General features: G+C 38.2%; 1 protein-coding gene and 1 pseudogene across 1 annotated transcript; one reads left to right on the top strand and one right to left on the bottom strand.

Moving 5' to 3' along the window:
* Positions 1-10,291: 10,291 nt before the first annotated feature.
* LOC147820622 (olfactory receptor 14I1-like) lies at positions 10,292-10,684 on the bottom strand. Its single transcript, XM_087204014.1, has one exon. It carries the CDS (start codon positions 10,682-10,684, stop codon positions 10,292-10,294), a length of 393 nt encoding a protein of 130 aa, XP_087060140.1.
* A 12,221-nt stretch (positions 10,685-22,905) lies between these two features.
* On the top strand, positions 22,906-24,306 carry LOC101716076 (spartin pseudogene; annotated as a pseudogene).
* The last annotated feature ends 390 nt before the right edge of the window (positions 24,307-24,696 follow it).

The raw sequence follows: 24,696 nt of genomic DNA, 5'->3' as shown, positions 1-24,696 counted from the left end.
AAAAGATTCAAAGGGGAAGGAGTACTAGGGGTAGGGCAGAGGAAAGGAAAGAAAGGAAAAATGAGAAAAGAAGAACAAAATGGAAACAGCTTCTGTAAATAGTGAGGGGTAGAGGGGATGAAGGAAGGGCAGAGGATTGGGAGAAAAGTAGAACTAAGATATGTCTTGTACAGGTACAGATTCCCCAAGATGAATGTGATCATAATGTATACATAATTTGTGCCAATAAACTCAGTAAACAAAAATATATAGTAGTTAAAATGAAATAAAGCCCCAGAAATCTGTCATTTTTTGGTACATTTAAAATGACTTTTCTAATTCTCCCAGGACACCATTTGATTCAGTTTTGCATGGCAATCCCAGACCTACTGTATGGGAGCTTCTGTAACAACCCCAGGTGCAGGAAATCCATCTCTCGTTCTCTAGGTCCTGGGCTGGAGAATGACTGTGATGTGGTCCTTCTGTGGCTGATGCTCTCCTCAACTCTGCCCTAACAGATCTAAGGCATGAATGTGAGGCTCCTTTTACAATGACTTTGATCTAAAGGACATCAGGCCAGTCAACCTGAACCATTCTCTCACTTCAGGAGCTCTTCTAGACATGTGTGTGAGCACTTTCTTTCCTCCTCTGCACCATCATCTATGCAAAACGTTATTTTATTTGGGTGTAAAAATTCTGTTTTCCTAATGGCAGTTTTCATCCTGTCCTCATCTTGTACTTCCCTGTCACCTGTTTTATCTTAAAACAAAACAAATCAAAATCAGCCTCAACTTATCCTCCAAAATGCAACCTTCTGTTAGGAATGGATTCTAACATTTGATGAGGTCCCAGCACTCTCTCCAAACTGCCCTCTACTTGGTCTCAGAGCTTTTGTGAAAATCTCCTTATTCTAAAATCATTGTTTTAAATTTACTTTATTTACCTGTGCTTTATTTTGTACCAGGAACTGAACTCAGTGCCTCATGCTTGCTAGGCAGGTGCTGTGCCACTAATCTACATCCCTGGTCAAACCTGTACTTGTTTTGAAGCCTTCAAAGTATAAACAATTTGTTTGGAGATGATCTTTTCAGTACTAAAATTAGTAACATAGAAAGATATAATCTTGACATTATTTTCATTGCTAAAAGTAGCACTGAGAAATTATAATATTGAAAATGTTAGCAGTTTTATTACTAAATATTTTATAGATAATTACTTTGGCATTACAAAGATTTACTATTTTTCTGCCTTTCCATGCATAAGAAAAATGATTAATTTACAGTTGTACATTCATGTGGCTTTTCAGTATATCACAAAAATATTTTCCAAGATTGTTTTGTAATCTTTTTAATTCCATGTGATTGCTTCCTTCAGCCTTATTTCTCTACTAAAGAGAAAATCCTGTTGGCAGAGAATGTTACTCTCTTAATGGAACCAGCCGACAATGTTGAGAGAACTGATACAATGTAAGTTACTGATACAAAAACAGTTGTTTCTAGTTTTCATTCATTTCACAAAAATCACAGAGAGGGGTCAGTAGAGGCCTGGTCCCCTCCATCTCTGCTGATGACTGTGCCTTCCCCTCAGTACAAGCAAATCCTCCATTTTCCCTGTGTTAATTCATCTCTCCCTTCCATTCCTCACCATGCATCTTGGTGCCCCACAGAGGGAAATCCAGGGATTCCTACTCCTCTTTTCCTCAGTGTATTTTGAAATTATGTCACTCACAACACTAGAATGGCAGCAGCATAGTGGTGGTTGCTAATTCCTCATAAATTATTATTAATGGGATAAATATAATAATATAACTAAAATCAGTATTTTATTTTAAATCTTATAGAATTCAGCTGTTATCCAAATTTACACATAATGATGTCCTTACTATTCATCTCCACTTTTGTTACTAATTTAAGGACTATATTTGCTTATGTCATTTGATTTGCATGAAATGCCCTCATAGATTTCATGTGCTTGTAACTCTCTTAGTTAACCTTTCCAAATTGCTTGTCCTGATGCTCAGTTTCAAAGTGATTTCCGATCACTATGATTTTTCCATGTAACCTGGGCTATCTATGAAGTACAGGTCCTTGGAGAGCATTTGAAGAACTAATTGTCTGAAATAAACTCGAGAATATGAAATAGTATATGTATTCTATAAGCTCACAGGGGCTGAAATACTCACATTTGCTTAAGATTTTATAGTACCTCACAAGTTCTTGCAAGTAATTTATGAATTCTTAGTTTTTACCTAAATACACAAAAATAGCTTGTAAATATTGCCTGAGCAGTGAAGCAGTGAGTCTAACCTCACCAACATGAATGTTACTTTTGCACAATATTAAGAGACTTGATGAAACCCCCGTTCCTGCTTCTTCTTCAGTGAATAAATGCAAACTCACTTCTCAGTGAGACTCCCAGTGTGGACTGTGCATGCAGCCCTACTTCTGCAATACCTGTGAGCCTCATGAGTGTTCACCAAGAACACATGGGTGTCACACTTCTGATGAGCTCCTGGGACCTGGTGATCTCATTTTTTCTCCAGCCCATAATTGGCAAGCATTCTGGGCTACATCATTGAGACTAATTAAATTTCTACTAGATTTTTAAAGAAGTTGTTTATATGTGTGAGATATTAAATAAGAAGAAATCATCCAAATGTGTTTTGTATGTCACTCATGATTCTGTGAATTTCAAGTTCACATCTGATTCTGGAGTTGATTCACTCACCTTCTAGTAAATCCCTAAAACACTGGTCTGGTACCATCAGTGTGCTATGATTCTGTGCCTCAGTGTTGTCAGGGTGGTGGGGTCTCTCTTGGCATGTTGTTGTGAATCTCCTGCTTTTTTTTTATTGGCCCATTTTTAGACTAATGTGTGCTATTTCTGTGGCTCTGCCATGGGGTTGCTTTACCCAAGCATTGTCGAAAAATTCAGCTGAAAATAGTCATCCCTGGGACTTGTATTTTCTTTCTTTGGTATTGGGGGTCAAACTCAGGTACTTGCACTTGTGAGGTAGGTGGCAGAACAACTGAGCTAAATCCTCCACCCCCCTGGGACTTGTATTTAACACACTGAACAAAGCTTATGTGAATTTGATGTATAACTGGAAACTAACTTTTCAGTGCATTGAATCAAAAATTGTAATGCATTTGATTTTGAGCCATTATTTGAAGGGATGTAGTCTACAATGCATCACCCCAATGTGTAAGACTTCATGTTTATCCTTGTATTCACAGGTACCTGCAATCACAACTACCATGAATGTGAGACAATTTCATCACCTTGGAAAGGAGGCCCTGTGCCCACTCCTGTCTCTCCCCTATCCTCCTCCCACTTTTGTCTCCTCGGCCCAACTCTAGGCCACCATTAATCCACTGCTTCCATAGTTTTGCTTGTCTGGATTTGGATATTAGTGAACCATAGAATATGAGGTCTCTGTGATTTACTTTATTCAATTGCTATAATTTTTCAAGTGAATCCATGTTATAGCTTACATCTGAACTTCACTTGGATTTATAGTTAAAGAATATAATATAAAGTGATCAACGTATACAAAGAATGTTCAAATTTGAGATTATCACAGTAAAGGTTACATTGGCATGAATGCCCCTCAGAGTCTTCCCATCTCTTGCAAGTCACCTATGCCACCATTCTGTCACTTTTAAGTAGCTCTGGAAGTCCCCTTTTGTGAGTGAGTGTAGTTGTGCTCTCCTATTTGCTTTGATATCTCAAATTGCTTCAAAACATTCACATTTCACAATCACTTTGAATTTGCGGAAGAGCTGAAGTCAAAAGATGTCAGATCTGATGACTCAGAGGGGTGAGGACACAGTGTCATGTTTTTATGAGCTGCCATTCTGTTGGATGGAGCTTGGCAGCAGCACTCACATATTTTTTATCACACCTCACAGAGAACTCTCCAAAGAGGACTTCCAGAACTGCTTCAGTAAGTGGAGCAGGCTGAGATTAGGGTGCTGGACTGAAGGGGAGGATTCGGAAGTGGCTTAATACCAATGTGTCTTTTATTATACTCAATCTTAAAAACTTTCAACAGTCATTGTAAATTGTGATCATGCCTTTTATATAGCATATGTTGTTCATTGATTCATGAATTGGTAGACATTTGGTTTCTTTCAAACTTTTGTCTACTATGAACAAATTGATATGAACATTTTTCACAAATTTTGGTGTGGACCTGTGCTTCTAATTCTCTTGGGAGTAGAATTGTTCACCTGAGAGAGCATTCACAGGTCACGGGCTAGCTCTGCACTTAATCTTGTGAGGAACTTCACACTTTCCCAAAGTTGAGGGAAGATTGGTGGATGTCCTAATTTATCCACATCTTCCCCACCACTTATTGTTACCACTTTAATGCCATCTTTTCCTGTGCGTGGGACTGTTACCTCACTCTGGCCTTCATTTGCACTCTGTTGCCAAATCATGTGAAGCATCATTTTAAGTACTTTAGAAACTGTATGCTTAGATCTTTGCCTATTTCTTACTGGATGCTTTCAATGATGTTGTTGAGTTACAGGAGGGTCCATGTATTCTAAGTTTGTCACTGGCCAGAAGTGTTTTGCCAATATTTTCTTCCATTGTGTGGATTGTGTGGATTGTGTTTTGAGTTTATTTTTAATGTTTAATAATTTTAAAATTACACTTCAATGCACCTAAGATAAAATCTCCCATCCTCATAACTTTTAAGTATAGAGCTCAGCAGTTCTATAGACATTCACACTGGAAACTGCTCTCCAGAACTCTCTTTATCTCTCCATCCCATTTTCCCACTTCCCTTCTTGCCTTTGTCAAGCTTCTGCCAACCACCATGCTGCTTTCTATCTCTATGAATTTGGCTGTACTAGATTATTTATACAAGTGAAATCACACAATATTGTTCTTTTCTCCCTGTCTTTGAATAACGTCCTCAAGGCTCATGTATTTTCTAGAATATGTGTGTGTATATATATATATAATCTTGCATTGTGAGTAACTTGTTGAGTGTTCCCAAGACAAGGAAACATTTCTAATAAATGAGTGATGTCCTGGAATATGAGTAGTATATGACAACAAACGTCATATGATCACAACTGAGTAAATGACTCTTCTCCCTTTCTCTCTTTGTCTGTCTCTCTCTGTCTCTGCCTCTCTCTGTCTCTGCCTCTCTCTCTCCTCCCCCCCACCCTCTGTCAGATTGGGGGTGATGGTCTTCCAACACCCACTGGTTATGGAGGAGATTGAGTCTGCAGAGGAGGAGAGAAAAAGGACAGAATCAGTCACTTCAAATGAGATTTGTGAAGATGTGGAAAATGTGGAAAACAGTCCAAAATTTTGTAGAAAAGCACCAGCCAAATAAGGCTGTGTAATTGCAAGCAATGAATCTGCTTAACAACAATGCAATGTCACAATTCTGCCAAATTATCAAAAGGAGGCAAAAGGAAGTGCCATTAGACAGGTCCTCATTAAAGTTGTAGCAAAAGAAAAAGACTCCACTGAGTCAGTAGATAGCAGTGATTCCATTAGTGATAATGAAAGTTGTCCTACTTAATAATTCTTCTCTCTCTTTCTTCCCTCACAATAGCCAGAAAGGTTTTCAAAGGTAACTAGGAGTTAATTTCTTTATTTTTCTTTATATTTTGTTTTCTATATTCCATCTTATTATAGTATTTTAATCATTTTAGATGAATATTTTTGGGTCATGGAATGAATCATCTTAGTTTTCACTATTTCTTATTGGGAAATTTGCTTTGATGTACAGGTGCTTTGGTTTACAAGCTCAGTTCCAGAAGTAATCATGCTTGCAAATGAAGGACCCAGAAATAAACTCAGGGCTCCAGATCTGCAGAATCCATACACAGAAGCACTATGAAGACTGCATTCCACTTTGTAAAGAAATTGCCATTTTTTTCCTCATGTGACATATTATTTTGCCTTCCCACCAGCAGTGAATGAGAGTTTCCATACTTATCAGTTCTTGCGTTGCCAACATTTTTTAATTTTTGTCATTGCGTTGATGTGTATGACCAACCCATTCTGTTTTTTTTTTTTTTTCCTTTTGGTACCAGGGATCGAACTCCAGTCCTTGCACTTGTGCAGCAGGCACTGAAACCACTGAGCTAAATCCCCAGCCCAAAGTTCCATTCTTGCTTTAATTCTTACACTTTGAAGAATGCATTTTTTTCCTGTGAATTCTTGTTATCACTTAAATCATTACTCAGCATCCCCTCTAGAGACCTCCACCACTTGCCCACCTCACCATGCAGACAAGGCCAACTTGGTGTGGGGCACAGGGTCCCTTTCCCCTTTCTACTTGCCCCACAAGGGTCCTTTTTGTGTATCTCAGATGTACTTTCATTTTCATGTAAAATTGTATGTAAAATTTTACCTATTTGTATTTTTAAACAACCAAATTAGTCAGTGAACTACACAGACATTGCTGGAGACCTCTGTAGTCAGGTTACAGTATCCACCTGCTCAGTGGGTAATGCAGGCATGATAAAAAGAATGCACTAGGAGACAGAACTAAAAGAGAGAAAGCAGGGTGCCAGGATGACAAATGCTGGTGCAACAGACAAAGGGTCTGGCCAGTCCCAGGCACTGACTTTTATTAGCAATCAATTGGGGTAAAGGCAACATGTGATTTCTATGGAAATTAATGTAAACAAGGCTCATAAAGGATAAGACAAAGCATTCTCAAATTAGGAATAGAACAGAAAAAATATATGATTGTAATTGGACCATTGTCCTTCTAGTCTGAAGGTTTTCATTGTGGGAACAGAATTTGGGTGCAAGTTACTCTGATCTCAGCATGTAGGCTTCAGCTAGACTCACTTCAATAAATACCAGTTGTTGTGTTAACTCTACAGATTTCTTTGGGCATAATCAATATTACAGTCCTCTGCAAGACATGATTTCTTTCTTAGAACATATTTGCAGTACATAATATTCAGATTCTTTGTGTGGAGCATGCACATAACACAGCTCATTTCCTTCTTCCATCCCCCTTTCCATCTTCTCCCACCCCCACCCTGCACCTCTGGATCCCTTCCCATGTGAGACCTATCTTGCTTGCACCCTTTGTCCTATGTGGTTAAATGCATATATTTTCAGACAAAGTTTTTTTTTTCTTTTTGGAGAAAAGTCTCATTCCCATCAGTCATCAGGAAATGAAATTAAAACTACAAGGAGAAAGCACTTCATATTAGTTAAGATGGCTATTGCCAAAAAGATGAAAGATGACAGTGTGGGCAAGGTGCAGAGTAAAATCAACCCCAGGCCCCATTTTGGGGTTTTCACATTAGCACAACAATGTGCCTCGAAACAATAAAATCAGAGTTACCTCCTGAAAGAGGAATCCCATCCCTGGGTATGAATCCCAGGAACTGGGACCCATCTAGTGAAATAATGTCTGCATTCTCTTCTTCTTTGCAGCATTGCTTACGTAGCTGAAGATATGGAGGTCACATGGGCTCACTCTTCAGAAAAGGCCTAAGAAAATGTGCCGTATACACTTGGTGGAATACTAACCAGTCCTAAAAATGGCAGAGGTCCTTTCATTTGCACCAGGATGGCTGCACCTGGAGGGTGCATATTCTGCTATGTGAAGTAAGCCAGGCACTGAAAACAAACATTGCATGACTCATTTTCATGTGGAATTGAGAAAAGTGGAGTCCATAGATATATCAAGGAAAATTGTGACATTTCCTGCAGAGGGGGGCTGTGGACAAGGGGGAAATAGTGACCAGAGTGTACAGCATCTCAATCAAGCAGAAAGAGCAAACTTTGGAGACCTGTGGTTGCACAGAATGCTACCTATGACAGCAATGCATTGCACACTTTTCATACAATGGAAAATGGGAGATTTTAACTGTTTTACACCCCCAAAGGATAAGTATAATGAATGATACATTTGATTATTCACTTCACTGAAGGATTCCATGTAAAATTTACATGAAAGAATCACACCACATCCTGTATATAGATACAATCGTTATTTGTAAATGACTAAATAAATAAAACTATAAAAAAGAAAAAATCTAGAAATAAAAATTACTCAGGAGAGAAGACACTAATTTCAACATAGAGAGAGTCTAACTCATAATACTATATTATCTGAAAATACCCAAGCAGAAATATAATATGGATTTTTCAAGTCACAATACAAAACAAAGTTCTAGGTTGAAAATCAAAACAAGAACTAGAGTGACAGAATTTTATAAATAAACACTGGAAATTACATATGAATCTACTTGTTTATTCAAGTATTTGGAATGAAAAAAAAAATCTGGACAGAAAGTCTATGTATATATTTAGATAGAAATAATAGGGCAAAATGATTTCATTAAAACCTTCAAAGATTCAAAAAATGTTAACTCCCTAAGTTTGTAAGTGTGTTATTTGAGTATAAATTTTAAAGTGATTTTTTCCTTGAAAACAGCTATGAAAATGACAGGTACAGACATACTTTCAAAAGAAATACGGATATGTTGTTTAGCTTGGTTGGGACAAATATTTCACAACAAATGCAGAAATCAAATCAAGAATTACACCTTAAACTCACACAATTATCAATGTTACCTATAACTAGATAATGCTGGAGAACAGATGTAGCCTTCTCAGTGAGGAAACATTGAACATTGAGGTATCTCAGGGATTGGATGAGGGTGAGCTACGTCCAGACCATCAGCAGGACATGAGCTCTGGATGAAAGCAGGTCCATGGTGCCAAACACCACTTGCTTCTTCAAGCAGAAATAAGTATGGAGGTGCAGGGAGCCTGATGGGCCTGATGTTCCTGGGCTGGACTGGGGCTAAATGGGCACCAGAGGCTCATTGCTGAGGTTTTCCCAGATAGGGTGGCTTGATGACACAATCAAGTAGAAAATTTGGATTCAATGCTGAGACAAATATTGCCAACATGTGGTTCGTCCACCAGGATGCAGTTTCAGCTTTTCAAAGTTAGAAAAGTAAAACTCTCAATTTTGGGTGAACCATTTGTGTTTGCTATCTGATGACAAAAGTGTGCCACATGTTGGAAGCACTGTCTGATGCTTTGCTGATAAATCCCAACAGCCGTCATCGTTGTATCTGTCTTCATGCTGATTTGCTTTCTTCATTGCATTCAGTTTTCAAGGATCAACCCTAGCCTTAATTTTTCCATCCTGAGTACAAGGAGAAACCAAAACTTTCAAACTACAGTTTTTCTGAAGGTCAGGTGTTTTGTGTCTTGATTTTTTTATGGAAGAAAAATAATTTTATCAGATGCACCAGAAGGGGCCAAGAAGGATCTCAGTGTTGATCGCCCTATTGTGTCCTCAGGCCGGAGTTGTCCCTTTGTCTATCTCCTTGTCACTTATCCCAGCCTGACTGGAAGAGTGAGTGCAAAGAGCACAGAGCAGACAGCAGGGTCCTCTCACAGGACCACTCAGTGCGCTTCTCCAGGTTGGTGAGGTCCAGAACGGAGGTTGTGTCAACAGCACAGCCATCCATTAGGGTGGAGCACAAAATTCATGCCCTGCTCTTTATGGTTCCTGTCTTTGTTTTTACCTCAAAATCAATCATCCCAATCATTTTCCAGAAAATTTACCAATGTACATCATACTTCTCCTCTTTTGAGAAACATTTATAATACATGAAAGTACTGAACAAGAAAATTGAGACATAGATTTGTAATTCATGCAGACAAAAAAAAATGTACACAGACAAATAAAATTAGATAACTCAAAGTACAGACCCCAATTTAAGAACAAATATCAAATATCAAAATACTGTAAATGATAGTTGAGATTTTAGTTTTAGTCAAGAGAATTATTGACTGTGAACAGAGAATATCTGTTGAACATTCCTTACAGAGCAGCATTGATCTCCCTGTTGTGTAGACAGTAGATGATGGAGTTCAGGAATTGGGGCACCATGGTGTAGAACACAGAAATTAGCAGATTTTTAAGAGATGGTTTCTTTGCAATGGGACCTAAGACAGTCACAGCCCTAGAGATGAGAAATGAAAGGAGAATGGACAGCTGCAGAGTACAGGTGGATATGGCTTTGTTATGGGATTCCACTGAACAGGTCTTAAGCACAGTTGAAAATATATTAACATATGACACAAACATAAAGGCAAAACACACTGAGCCAAGGCAAACACTTACAGCAAAGAGTAGAAATTCAGAAAACTGGATATCTGAAGATGAAATCCTCAAAATTTGAGGAATATCACAGAAATATTGCTGGATCACATTGTTCTTGGTGAAGGGAAAACTGAACAGAGCACCTGTGTGGATAGCAGAGTAGACTAGACCAGAGGCCCAGGAGCCAGCTCAGGTCTGGGAACCCAGACTCAAGGTGATGTTGAGCCTGTAGTGCAGAGGGTGGCAAATGGCCACATAGTGGTCGTAGGAAATGAACACCTGGAAGAGAAATTCCACAGCTGCAAAAAGAACATAGAAGAAAATCTGTGTAGCACACTCTGTCAGGGATATAGTCTTACAGCTTGTCATGGAATTCACTATGGCCTTGGGAACAATAACTGAGATGCTGCCAAGGTCTAGGAGGGACACACTGCTTATAAAAACGTACATGGGAGAGTGCAGATGTGTATCTGTCATGATGACAGTGACAGTCACAATATTTCCTGTTAGTGTTCCCAGATAAATCACTAAGAACACCAAAACTTGCAGAACCTGGAGCTCCTGGGAGCCTGCAACAAACATGAGGAGTAATTATGTGAAGATGGTGAAGCTGTCTATGTCTGCACACATGTCGTGGTCTCTGCAGAGTCAGAGGTTAAAATGAGCAGAGGATGCTACAAGCTGAATGCAGAGCAGCCATTAGACCTACAGTGTGGCTTCTAACTAGGAACTCAGGAGACAATAAGTGGATAAAATAAAGTACCTTGAAATCTAGTAAATGTGCATATTTCTATTTCTATTTCCTTTTCCAGTGAATGTGCATATTTCTATTTCAATTTCCTTTTCCAAGTTCCTAATATATAACCTATCTCTAGTTTCATAGTATTAAAGTAAAATTAATTCTCAGCAATCATTCATTTATTCAGTACATTTAAAATATTTCTTTCTGATTCTGTTGGACACCTGCTTTTCCCGTTTGCTTCAGTTTTCTGTTGCTTTCCTAGGACTTGTCTACGTGAGCTTCTGCAATGGCACTGACCGTTACAGGTTTGGAAATCCCTCATCTGTTGCACATTTTGTAGGTCCTGGCCTGGAGAATGACTGTGATATGGTCCTTCTGTGGCTGATGCTCTCCTCAGTTTTCCCTAACAGATCTAATACATGAACCTGAGCTTCCTTTAACAATGGTATTGATCTAGATGACACCAAGCCTCTCTTTCAGTCTTATTTCCCTAATAAAGAGAAATCCTTTGAGCTCAGAATGTGACTATCAACTGTAACACTAGTTGATTGAGTTGATAACACTGATATGGTGTGAGTTACTGATAAAAACACTGGTGGCTATTTTCAATTTCTTTTACCAAAGTCAAATAGGGGTTATTATAAGCCTGGTCACCTCCATCTCTTCTGATGACTGTGCTTCCTCTTCAGTGGAAACAAAATCTCCCATTTCCCTGTGCTAATTAATCCCTCACTTCTGTTCCTCACCATGCATCTCAGTCCTGCACAGACAGGGAATGCAGGGATTCCTACTACTTCTTTTCATCAGGGACATTTTGAAATTATTTGGCTCACAACAGTTCAATGGAAAACAGAATGAGTGTGGTTGCTAATTCCTCATAAATTATTAAATGCAGGAAGTGTAATAATATATCTAAAGGGTCAGGTTTATCATTCTAGTCCCTTATACAATCCAGCTACTATCAAATTTGCCCATAATAATGGCCATAGTAGAAATCTCAACTTTTTTCTTTACTAATTTGAAGACTATTTTTGCTTATGTCATTTGATTTTAATGAAATGTCCTAATAAATTTCATTTTCTTATAGACTTCTTAGTTATCCCTTTAAATTCAGCTTAAATTCACATGGCCCAGTGCTCAATTCCAAGCTAATTTTCCATCAGTATGATTTCTGTTTTTTGAGCTGGACAATTTCTGTTTGATCTGAAACAGATCTGGGAGAGCATTTTAAGAACTAATTGCCACTAATAAACACTAAAATCTGAAACAGTCTATCCTATCAACACACATGTGTCATATTGGGCTGACATAGTAACATTAGTTTAAGATTGTGTAGTATTTCACAGGTGCTTGTATGTGACTTGTGCATTACTCATGTTAATAGAAATACATAAATTAACATGTAAAAACTTACCTGAGCAGTGAGGCAGTGAGTCTAACCTCACCAAAATCAGTGTTGCTTTTGCTCAATGTGAAGAGACTTGATGAGATCCTTGCTCCTGCTTCTTTCTTCAGCTAGAAAATACAAACTCACATCTCATTGAGATTCCCAGTGTGGACCATGTGTACAGCCCTGCTTCTAAAATACCTGAGACCCTGGTAAGTGTTCACCAAAGACGCATTGGTGTCACACTTCTGATGAGCTCCAGGGACCAGGTGATCCCAGCTCCAAGGGGCCCACATTTCCTACAGCTTCAAATTGGCCAGGATTCTTTGGCCATACCATTGAGACTAATGAAATTTCCAATAGAGTTTTAAGTAGTTTATGTGTGTGACCATTAATAAAAATGAAGCACTAAAGTATATTTCATACCTGACTCCAGATTCAATGAATTTCCAAGCTCACAACTGATTATGAGAGTAATAATAATTGTACAAAGTAAACACCTAAAATTTTGACCTTGGACAGTGTGCTGTGATGATTGGGAGAGCAATTTCACTCTGTGGGTTGGTGTTTTCCAAATAACTAGTACAAAATGTTACAAAATCATGCATGACCCACACAGAGGCCTAGAACAATTAAAATCAGAGCATGAAAAATTCATTCACAGCTATTCAGTTTTCAAGAATGAATTATTCTTTAAAAAACTGTAAGATATTTATTTACTTTGGACTAAATGAAGAACACCAAACATTATATAAATGTATGATAAAACTCCTATTGTAAGCCTATATCAATGCAAGGCAATATTTTTCTTGTTCAACTGAACCCATGAACTGCACTGGCCAGGAGGTTTCTCCTCAGAAGCAGGTGACACTGCACAGCTCTCTCAAGCTTAGAGATGGAGAATTGTGTCCTCTGTCCATGAAAGTTCCTGGTCCTTGGTTTATACAGGGAAAGACAATGTTCAGTAGGAATTTATAATCCATAGGTTCTTGAGGAAGTTTAGCTCTTCTGTGTCTTGGTCTCTTTTGTGCTCAGCACAGCACAGTACCTGTGGGGAGTACTTCATTTTTCAAATGCATTTTAGCAAACAGTTCTGGAGGTCAGAGAGCACAGCATTGGCATTGGTGCTGTGAGCAGCTGATGGGAGAGGGAGCAATGGGAAGAGGACAGGAGAGAAGAGGAGGGGAGAGGAGAGAGAACAAAAGAGAAGAGAACTTGTGAAGACTCCAGTGTGGTCTATTTAAACAACCCTCTCTTCTGGTAAACAATTGATTGTTATTCTTTTCTGAGGACTTTATCCATGAATTATTTAACTCTCACTAGGCCCCGCATCCATAGGTTCTGTCATCTGCTGTTATGTTTCCACTGAGGAGCTGGGCACACAAACACTGGGGCATGGACTGCATGCAAGCCCCCGCACCAGGTTAGAGAGAAGCATTTTCCTGATTTTAAAGATGCTCTGGTTTACATCTAATGAGTTTCGTCAATATAGAAAGTGCAATATTTCATCCTTTAGGGTTAGGTTTTTATGTCCAAACACTCAGATTGCTAGCTTTAGTTTAGGACCAGGCAGAACTTATATGATGGCTTTATGAGTAAATTATACCAGAAATTGAATAAGAAACCCAAATGAAAGATAATCCAGTAGTTTAGAGAAAAATTCATATCCCTGATGTCATAAGCTTCAGTACCATTCAAGTGTATCTTAGATTTTGATAATGGAGCCTGACATGTGCATATTACTAGTGCTTCCCTAGAGCTGGAAATGAAGGCCCAAGGCATCCCACAGGGAGCTCCCTTCTGTGCCTCCCCCAGGATGCATTTTATCTGAGAGGGATGTAATGACACATCATTCATGTGGGCAAGTTCATGGGGCAATGACTGGAAAGAGACTCTATCAGTACCATTTTAACTCCATGGCTAATTGAAATTGATTATTTGTCTATAACTTTTAATTTGCACTAAAGCGTAAAGAATAGTTTAGCACATGCAAGTGGTCATCTTTTGGTAAATGCTCCCACACTGACTTGGAGTAAATTTAAGAAAATTTACAAAAAGAAATCTATCTCAAACATTGGATACTATCACTAAATCTATTGCAAATACTACAGATGCCCAGAAAACTCCAATTCTGTCTCTAAATTTGTTTTAGATAACATGACTTTTTCCCACTATCTTTGGGTAAACAGGGCAAAAGTGGGTGGCAGCCAATGGTAGAATCTCTGCTGAAAGAAACCAACACCTCAGCTACTTTTGTCAACAATGGAAGTCCTTCTTCTGGCTCATTCAGGGTATGTTTCCATGTGCTTGGTTGATCATGAATGCTCTTGATGAGTGTGTTCCGTTGCTTAGTTATTACCTCTCCCTAAGCATTCTAATTGTCTCCTCTTATACCCTGTCTCTCTAGGTGTTGCATGCTCATATATCTGGTACATGCCAGGTGGTTTCACCAAGATTAGAATAGTGAGCAAAATAAGAATGTAAAGAATCACCCAACTAACTGGATGTTATCAGTCGTAACTTCCATACTTGGACCAAATAAGTATATATTATCGTGGTTTCTAATAGTGGCATCCATGCTCCAGTATTTTGCCATTCTTTGAAGTGTGAAGTCCTGACTGTGTGGGGAGCCACCTAGAGGATTAGTAAAGTACATTTTTGGGTGTGTCAGGGTCATGGAGACATGGACTCAAGGTCTATGTCCAGTCCCTGACCCCTTCTTCTCTTGTGCTGTTTTCTTACTGTTTCCTGGTTTTTCCACATCCTTTTGCAATGATGTTCCTATCTTACAGCTAGGTGATAAAGGACTGAATGCTTTGAAATCAAGAGCAAAATTAAAACTCTACTCTTTTAAGTTGCAGGCAGATATTTACTGGCATAGATGAGAAAGCTGACCAAGGTAGGAAATATGAGCCAGGAGTAGGGGATGCCCAAGGCTTCTGGAACTCACATATTACACTATGTTACTCAGATGCTGGGCATGAAGTTACAAGGGATATTTATTGAATGTGCTCACAAACAGAAAATACATTAAAAAAGAGCAAACCATAAAGGAGGAACCTGAAAATTTTAAATGTATTTAAATTAAACTAGTTAAGAGACACGAATTGGGAAAAAAAATCTGCAATGCATGTGGTATAACTAAAATTTAGTGATTTGTACACATATGATTAAAAGTTGGAAAATCAATAATACATATTTATGAAAGAAAAGGCTGTAGAATCTCTACATAAATAGATTAATATGCTGGGAAAAATTACAATTTTTGATTAATTAATTAATTAAAACATTCGGTGACTCAATCAATCAAAATGTTTGGCTTTGTCAAAGTGAAATTTTGTAGAATACACACCAGAAAATGTCCCTGTGGAACAAGGTATTGCTAGTTCACTGATATTAATTTATTGCTGATAAGTTAGATAAGTATACATAGGTGGCTGACAAGTGCCCCTGTGCTGTGTGTAGTGCACATTTCTTGGCCATATTATTCCACAATCTCATGTCAGTTTTACACACAGTTTCTTTTTTGCCAAGCAAGCTACAATAATAACTACATCAGAAAATTTGTTTTATTTTGGCCCTGAACATCAATAGCAAGACTAGTTAGGAACTGCTTAATTATCCTGAATTTCAGTTCTTTAAAATGCATAATAGGAATAACATCTGTGTTTTTCACAAAATTGGAAGATTATAAAACATTGTAATATATTTGAAATGTCATTCCTGAAATGAAGCATGACTTTTATTATATAAGAAGCAATGGTATCATATAAATATACTGCTAAGTTTAGCTAAATCATACTGACTTCAGCACTTAAGAAACCATTGGATGTGTTTCACTGCTTTCCTTATTTGTGCACTAAACCATATCCTGATGTTTTGTTCTGGTAGATCTCCTGATTGCCCATAGTGTACAAGTCAGATAAATGCTGTTAACCTATATTCTTATTTATACAAACTGCCAGAACAGTGTGTATTCAAAAATGTTGCATAAAAGTAAATTAGGAATTAATAATCTCTGTATTAGGGTTAAGGGAATGTGAAGTTAGTGTTTCCTGAGTATCAAATTTCAGTTGGGAGGATGAAAACTTTGGAAAGGAAGATGTATGAGAATGTCTCTGGTACAAATCTCCAAATATACTAAAGTGAGTGTTTAAATACAATTTCCCAGAACCTGGAATAAGTGTCATCAATGTAATGATGCAAAACATTCAAACTCAATGTGATATTGTTGGGACTGTAGAAAATTGACTTTTTTCATAAACAGGGACTGGAAAAGTAAAATAGCATATAGTGCAAGCTGTGTATTTGAGTTACAGACTTCCTGGGTCCTCTGCCACATAAGACCATCTGCCACAGTGATCATCCATTGGCAGCATGGAGGATGAGAAGATTACTGGGTGACAAGAATTGGTTCAGTCACTAGGAAGCCCAGAGGGGCTGTTTCTTGACAGAGAGAGAGCCCAGCCATCAGGGAGACTCTGGGAGAAAGAAGAGCACACTGTGAAGAATGCTCCAGCTTTTATTTAGAATCTTCGTGTAAGAGAAAGAACAGGAGAAAAGCAGTTTGGGCCAGGAGCTGGCTCAAGGCTGGGCAGTTTCCTTGGGGGAAGGTGAAGGATATGGACAGAGACAACATGCTATAATGATTTAAACTTCTTGTTTAACCATTCAAATCTCACACAGCATGTGTGCTTTTGCCTTGCAGTGAAATTATTTGTGTGCTTTTGTCCCATATTTTAACCATTCCCTCCTCATAGAGCCTGTGCACTTTTGTCCCACATTTTACCTTTCAGTTTAATCATTCACTCCTGCCATGGTCCCCCACATTTCCCCCTTTTTGCTTTATAAAATCAGTCATGGGGAGGAAAAGAGAAACATAGTGTGATGGGTACTGAGCCTTATGCAGGAAGGTCATCATGGCCTCAGCACAAAGTGTCCACTGGAACAGCAAACAAAAGGCCTTGAGAACTGTAAGGAAAAACAGCAAAAAGATAATTCCAGTAGTAATAAGAATCCAACATGAAGGTTGAGGCCAGAAAACCAAGTCTCAGAGTTGATCCAGTAGGCAATATTATTAAGGTGACTTAAGAAGACATTGCCTGCTCCCATTGTGATGTTCAATTCTTGGCCTGTGGCCAACCCTGGAGATTAGTAATATCTTCATCAAGCTCTGTAGGAATGGAAACAGAAAAGGTGTTGGACTTCCTCTTAGGACTCTAAATGGCTAAATGTGATAGATGTGATGCACATAAAACAATAACTCATTAAAACTAAGTTGACTGTGTATCTAAAAAGCTTGTGGATGCTTCTTGAGCCAGATTTTCGTTTTGTCAGGAAGTACCATTTGTAGGATTACCAGTGCCACCCACTGGAATAGCCAGAGTGGTTTTGACCCTTCTATATTCCTTACAGCACCAGGAGGTGCAGTTAAATTTTGTCTGTTTGTGGGGTGTTATTATTAGAAAGTGGTGGTCTTGGATTTTCCCATTTAACTATATCTAAGACAGGTGAGGTAAGAACATGAGTCCCATAAACCATGTCACTTACTTGAGGTGTATATGCCAGCAAACTCAGAAAGATAAGGAGCCTTTCTACCTTTGTAATTGGAGTTGTATGTGATTTATTTGATCTTTGTTTGAAAAAGGTTTTTAAAAGTGAAGAGAATTCTTGTGCTTTGCAGCATCTCTTCAGATTGAGTGATGAATTTTTTTGTACTGTTGGAATAGGGTTCTATAAGGCACAGTGCTTGCTGCTGCATTAAAGCCTAAAAAAATATTAAAATTGTGGCAAATGGACACATTTTTAAAGGATTTTAAAGACAATAACCAAGATAAAGAGAAAGAACCAAAGCAAAAATGCCCTAATATAAAAAAAGATAGATATAACTGGACTAATCAGTGCTGCTCCAAATTTGATTATGAGGGAAACCTTATTGCAACAAGCAGAAAGGAAGGTGCAAGTACCTGAGTCCCAACAAAAATTAACTTAACCCTAAATGCCCCTGCTCTGGTGTAAGGCCAAGTCCAGCATCACAAGAGGAGCTCATTGTTGTGAATGTTAGCTACTTGATAAATTAACTCTTAGCTTCCAGTTTAAGTTGGTATTTTTGTTTAATTAATATGCTTCAAACATTTCTTGTGCATTATAAATTCTTAAATTACATTTATGGAGTTAACTTGCTCTTCTCTCTGCTTTCTGCTTGTGACAAGAGGACCAACTCAAGGTTATGTGAAAGTCTGCTGGCAGTCAGTCAAGCTTAGAAATGTAAAAGTCTGAGACCAAAGGAAAAACAGAGACAGAAGGACACTTTAAAATCCAGGGAACCACAACAAAGTTTATTATAAAAAGTTTATAGTAAGTAGGATAGTGAAAAATATATAAAGGAGGCTATAAGATATCCTTTTGATATGAGAGGATTTTGTATGATAAAAGTTTTGCCCTGCTAGAAAGATAAAGAGGGAGTACATGTAAGAACTGCAAAGCTCAAGCATGTTGAGGAAAAGATTGTGGAGGATGAAGTCTATAAAAAGAAATATGTATGTTTGCTTGTTGGTTGGGTGGAGCTCAGACTATTCATTCTGAAGGCTCCTTGTTGCTCAAGGAAGATGAGGGTCTATAGCCCTAACTCTCATAAGTCTCACCTCCCCTCCCTGGCTTACAGGCTATAGCTCTCATTTCTACAATTAATACTAAAAATGAACTTTTGTGCATGACTAGCAGAAACACCCAGACTAAGCAATGACAAAAAATAAGAGAAAGCTGCCTCCTGGGGCAGTTTCAACCTAATTTGTGACACTCATTATTGCTAGCGTCATGATGTATAAAATATATTAAATATTGTTTTCCAAATCTACAGGTCTTCAAAGATACATATACATTTTCAAGACATGCTTAAATGATTATATATATATATATATATCTTAAATATTTATTTTACAATACTTAAAAAATGCTCAAACATTATATGGTCCAAACAATGTCACATAAAATACATCTTTGAACAGATGTGTCCTTTTCAGGTGATACTTTATTGAAAGACTACAATTTTGGGTAAAATTTCTTCACATCATTTAATAGAATAACATCATCATGATGGTTATGATAATGTTTTATGTTCTTGACCTCAAATTTTCTCTATAAAACTTTATAATTGTTACCTGTTAGGAGTTTAACTTCTAAGGCAATCATACTTGGTTAAAAGAAATACCAGAGAGTTTCTCAGAGAAGGTACATTAGTCATTTTTTCCATCACTGGACCAAATACCCAATACCCACAACTTACGGTTTTTAGATGACCCTGTACACAGTGAGTTGATGCACTGAATCAAGGGACAGGCAGAAGCCATGGCAGAGGAAAGTGTGCACCCCATACAGGCAGGAGGAAGAGCCAGGGAGAAGAATCCACCCTTGCAGTTCATTCCTCAGCAATCTCCTATATCCAGGTGGCCTCCAAACAGCACAGTGGGCTCCCAAGCTCTTCAGTGAGTGAACCCACTCTGAGTGCAACACCGAGATCCATCACCATCACACTCGGGAGGCTGTGAGGGGCATTTTAGGTCTGAACCACAGTGGAGTTGTGATGTGGTCACAGAGCTGTGACACAGCTGCTCAGAGTTGAATGAGCCCCCATCACAGGGGCCACTCTTCCTGTGTGAACTGAGTCAAAAGTCTGTAGTAGGAACTGAAAGGATCACCAAGGAGGCATTGTTTACCACATCTTTGTGTGTGTGTGTGTGTGTGTGTGTGTGTGTGTGTTAGAGATGGGTACAAGGGTGCTTTTTGTGTGTATCTGATATATTTTCATGTTTCATTGGTATGTGTAAAATTTCACCTATTAGCATTTTTAAATAATCAAATTAGTCAATGAACTACAGAGATGTGATTTCTTTCTTATAACACATTTGCTGTATATAATGTTCACATTCTTTTTGTGAAGCCTGTACCTGGTGCATGTGCATAGCATAGCTCAAAGCCTTCTTCCATGCCCTTTTCCCTCTTCTCCCTACCCAGACCTCCGTCTCTGGATTCCTTCCATTTCAGAAGGATCTTGGGCACTGTATCCCATTCACTTTCATGCAGATTTCTTAGTGTTTTCTTTTGTAATAACAATGAATAAAAAATTCAGGCAGACACTGCACAGACATACCTGAGTTCTGTGTGGTATAGAGGCAGCCTGGGAGTGAAGCTGCCAACACTGGCTCTGGAGTTGGTGTCAGGAGAACATCAGCCCCAGCATTTTCAGATCCAGCAGCCTCACAGCCCCCATGGAACAAGCTGGTTCCTCACCCCATGGGGGACCTCACCACAGTGTCCTCCACAGCCTGAGGTCCTAGCTGCTCCACAGCTCAGGTCCTCTAAGCTTGTCTCCTGATCTGTTTCATCATCTCCTACCAAGTCACTGGGGCAGAGTGACCATGACACTGTAGTGGAGGTGTTCTGAGATTTCTGACTCCCACAGTGTCTCAGTCTTATCCAATATGCAGCTTTTTCGAATGGTCCTTGACTGTACCACTTCTACACATGGGGCACTGAAGTGAATTTCTTCTCCAAATCTAGCCTGCCTCATGGAAGAAGCCACTTCCACAGTAAAACTGACCCTGCTCTACAGATTATGAAAAGCATGGGTTGTTCCTTGGGCTGGTACTGTGGGGCTGATATAACTAGGGCTGTAGCCCATCTCTAGACTTCCTTTGGGCTGGCACAGTAGGATGTGGAGGAATCCCTTCAAATTCATGTGTCCACCATTATACTGATGCAAAAGACAAGCAAGGTCAGTACAGCACAAAATTGCCTACCAATATTTTTCATGAACACATGTACAAATATCTTGATCAAAGTACTGGCAAATTGAATTCCAACTGAATTAAAGACAACATTCACCATAATCAAGTGGGATTTATCCTTGGGTGGCAAATTTGGTTGATTTTATGCAAAACAATGTGCGATACACAAAATTAACAACAGGAAGGAAATTCATAGATAATCTCAAGAGATTCAGAATGTCATTTCACACAATTCAACATATTTTCATGATAAAAACTCTCAACGATTTTGGCATAGGAAGTGTACCTTAGTGCAACAATGACATACATGAAAGTCCACAGCAAACCTCCAGTCACCGATGAAAACCTGGAAAGTTTTCATCAAGATCTGAGGAAATGGAAGGATGTGCACTGTCCGCTTCCAGTCAAGGCAGCACTGGGAACCCTATGAAAGCGATTGGAAAATAGAGTAAAAGCCATCCAAGTAAAGAAAGGAAGAAGTGAAACTCTGTTTGCTGATGACATGCTCTCATGGAGCACATCCCAAAGAGTCAATCACAGGACTGTTAGAAATGATCCACCTCTTTTTTTAACGTTTTAAATAAACAGAAAAATGCAATTGTATTTTTGTACACTAATAAAAATATCTTAACAGAAACCACATACAAATCCTATGCATATTAGCATAAAGTAGATTTGTGTAAATTCAAAGTAGTGAAAGATGTGAATACTGAAAGCAGTAAAATATCAATGAAATAGTACATGAATACATGAAAAAGTATCTGAGTTCTTGGTTTGGAAGTATCAATATTGTTAAGATTCCATCATACCAAAAGTATCTACAGATTCGGTGCAATTCTTTTCAAAATTTCTTCATTAATTTTCATGAGGAAAATGCTAAGATTTCTATGTAACAATAAAAGGTTGTGACTATTCAAAGCAATCTTGAAGAAAAGTGACAGAGCTGGAATCATCATATTACTTGACTTTTAAGTCTTAAAATTTTTTGTGATCAAATTACCCTGAGAGTAGCATAGAAGACAGACACATTGGTACATAATTCAGGAGAGAGAGCCCAGAAATAAACCCTCATTAAAAATTAATTGATGCTGTATGAAGTTTTGAGGACAGAAGACAGAGAAAGAAAAGATAATCTCTTCAAGAATTATACTGAAGCATTTCATATTCACAACTAGAAGAATGAAACAGCATCTTTATCTGATATCATATGCAAAAATGAACCTAAGAACTTTACCTAAGTCTTTGTACTGTGCAGCACTGGAAGGGAATAGGGGGAAACTGAGCCCATCATTCAGCTGGGCAAATCCCTTCGTATAGCACTCCTAAAGCACTGGCCAAAAAGTGAATCACACAAACAGACAGGAACTCACGTGAGACTGTATTAAATCAATTTTTTTTTAACAGCACAAGACGAAAAAATTCAAAGAGTGAAGAGATAACTAATAGACTGGGAGAAAATATTTGCAAAAAATATACTGATGTGTGACTAATATGCAAATATATAAGAGAGTGAAACAACTCAATACAAACAAAACAGATAATTCAATCCAATAGGCAGAGTACCTACATAGACATTTCTCAAAAGAAACAAAAATTTGCCAATGAATATATAAAAACTTATCACTAGCATCAGTCATCAAGAAATGCAATAAAAAGTAGGAGGAGACAGCACCTCACATTTGTTAGGATGTCAATTGCCAAAAAGTCAAAAGGTGACAGTGTGGATGAGGTGCAGAGTAAAATCACCCTGGGCCACATTATGAATTAGCACAACCAGCATGAAGAAATGCGTGAAGATCTCTCAGAACATAAAAACATAAAAACTGTTACAGAAGAATACCATCACTGGGTGTGTTTCCAAAATCACTGAAATCAGTCTACTGAAAGAATGTCTGGATATTCTGGAACAGATTCTGGTGAAGTTTCATCATTTGTAGAAGATTTCTATAGGACTCATTCTCAGCCAACTCCTCTTGAAACTTTAGGGATGGATGCAGATGAATTGATTTTGATACCAAATGGAGTACAGATTTTTTTGTAAATCCTTCTGGGGAGTTCAGTCCACCTTCATATCCTGAGTACCTTCAAATTGGGAGGTTCTTGGATACTTCTCTTGATACAGTTCTAAACCACCCTCCTGGGTTTCTTCAGGTTTGTGACTGGTTGTATCCTCTGGTTCCTGATAGATTTCCAGTTCTCAAATGTTCTGTCAGAGTCTACATGTTTCCTTATACAATTTTACAAGCAGCAGGATGCTTTGTGGATGTGGTCTTATCCTCTGAGCTACCAGAAGATGATACAGAACTCTTTGAGGATTTTTTAAGACAAATGTCTGACCTCGACTCCAGGCCAACTGGAACAGAGCAGAAGAAGAAAATGAATTTCAAATCCCTAGAAGAACAAGATACCCCTTTGACCAAGTGAAAGAAGCCTCTTGTAGTGGTGTGAGTCATTTAGACCCTTCATTAGGCCAAGGCAACAAAGATGTGCATCATAAAAGAAAATATAAGAAAAAGACCAAAGATACTTCAAATGAAGAAGTTAATCTGAGTCACATGGCATCCTGTGAGCCAGTTTCAGAAGAAAAAGCCAAAGAATTACCTGAGTGGAGTGAGAAAATGGCTCAAAATATTTTGTCAGGTGCTTCCTGTGTGAGTTGGGGTTTAGTCAAAGGTGCTGAATTTACTGGCACAACAATCTAAAAAGATGCTTCTAAACGCTGAGAATGGATTCAGCCAGAAGAAAAACCAGTGGAAGTTAGTCCAGCTGTCAGCAAGGGACTTTATATGGCCAAGCAGGCTACAGGAGGAGCAGCCAAAGTAAGCCAGTTCTTGGTTTATGGAGTTTGCACTGTATCAAATTATGTTTGAAAAGAATTAGGTCCACATGTTAAGAAGCATGGAAGCAAATTTGTTCCAGAATCTCCTAAAAGAGATGAAGATGGAAAGTCTACCCTGGATGGTGCTATGGTTGTTGCAGCAAGTAGTGTTCAAGGATTTTTCAGCTGTCTAGTAGGGATTGGAATGTGCAGCTAAATCCATTGTTGACAATGTTTTAGTGGAAATTGTACAAACTGTCAGATACAGATATGAGCATAATGCAAGAGAATCTACACACCATGCAGTGGATTGTGTCATCAATGTTGGTGTCACTGCCTACAATATTGACAACATTGGTATCAAAGCAGTGGTGAAGAAAACTGCAAAACAAACGACAAAAAGTCCTTGAGGATTATCAAATAACTGATAATTCTCAGAAGGAAGATAAAGAAAGAACATCAAATACATAAATGAAAAGACAGAAGGATGAGAAGAAATAAGCAAAGAAGAAAGATAAATGGAAGTGCTGGGAATCACCTATACCAAAGCCTTATCAAATGGAGGAAATAAGCAAATATGAAATTCTCCACAGATTATCTAGTATTTTTTGAATGTATCCATTCCTATCAAATAACTGCTATAAGTTTTCTGGCATGTATTCCACTTAGGAAAACAATTAGCATTCTTGCATCTAGCCTTTAGAAATAATGAAGTTATATTCTCAGTAAGTTTATTTTTGACCTAAATATGGCTAGAATATTTTTTCAGTTAAAATAAAGCTTATAATGCATGAGCTATAAATCTCACTAAACCTAATGTTAATATTTTTCTATCTGCTATCTTTCAGAAAGAAAAGTAGG

The sequence above is a fragment of the Heterocephalus glaber genome, unplaced genomic scaffold (genome assembly GCF_053883595.1).
Source record: "Heterocephalus glaber isolate CG9 unplaced genomic scaffold, H.glaber_assembly_v1.0 deba00001831, whole genome shotgun sequence".
Lineage (NCBI taxonomy): Eukaryota > Metazoa > Chordata > Mammalia > Rodentia > Bathyergidae > Heterocephalus > Heterocephalus glaber.
Note: the sequence above shows the minus strand (reverse complement) of the source record. Positions and strands in the feature narration are given on the sequence as shown.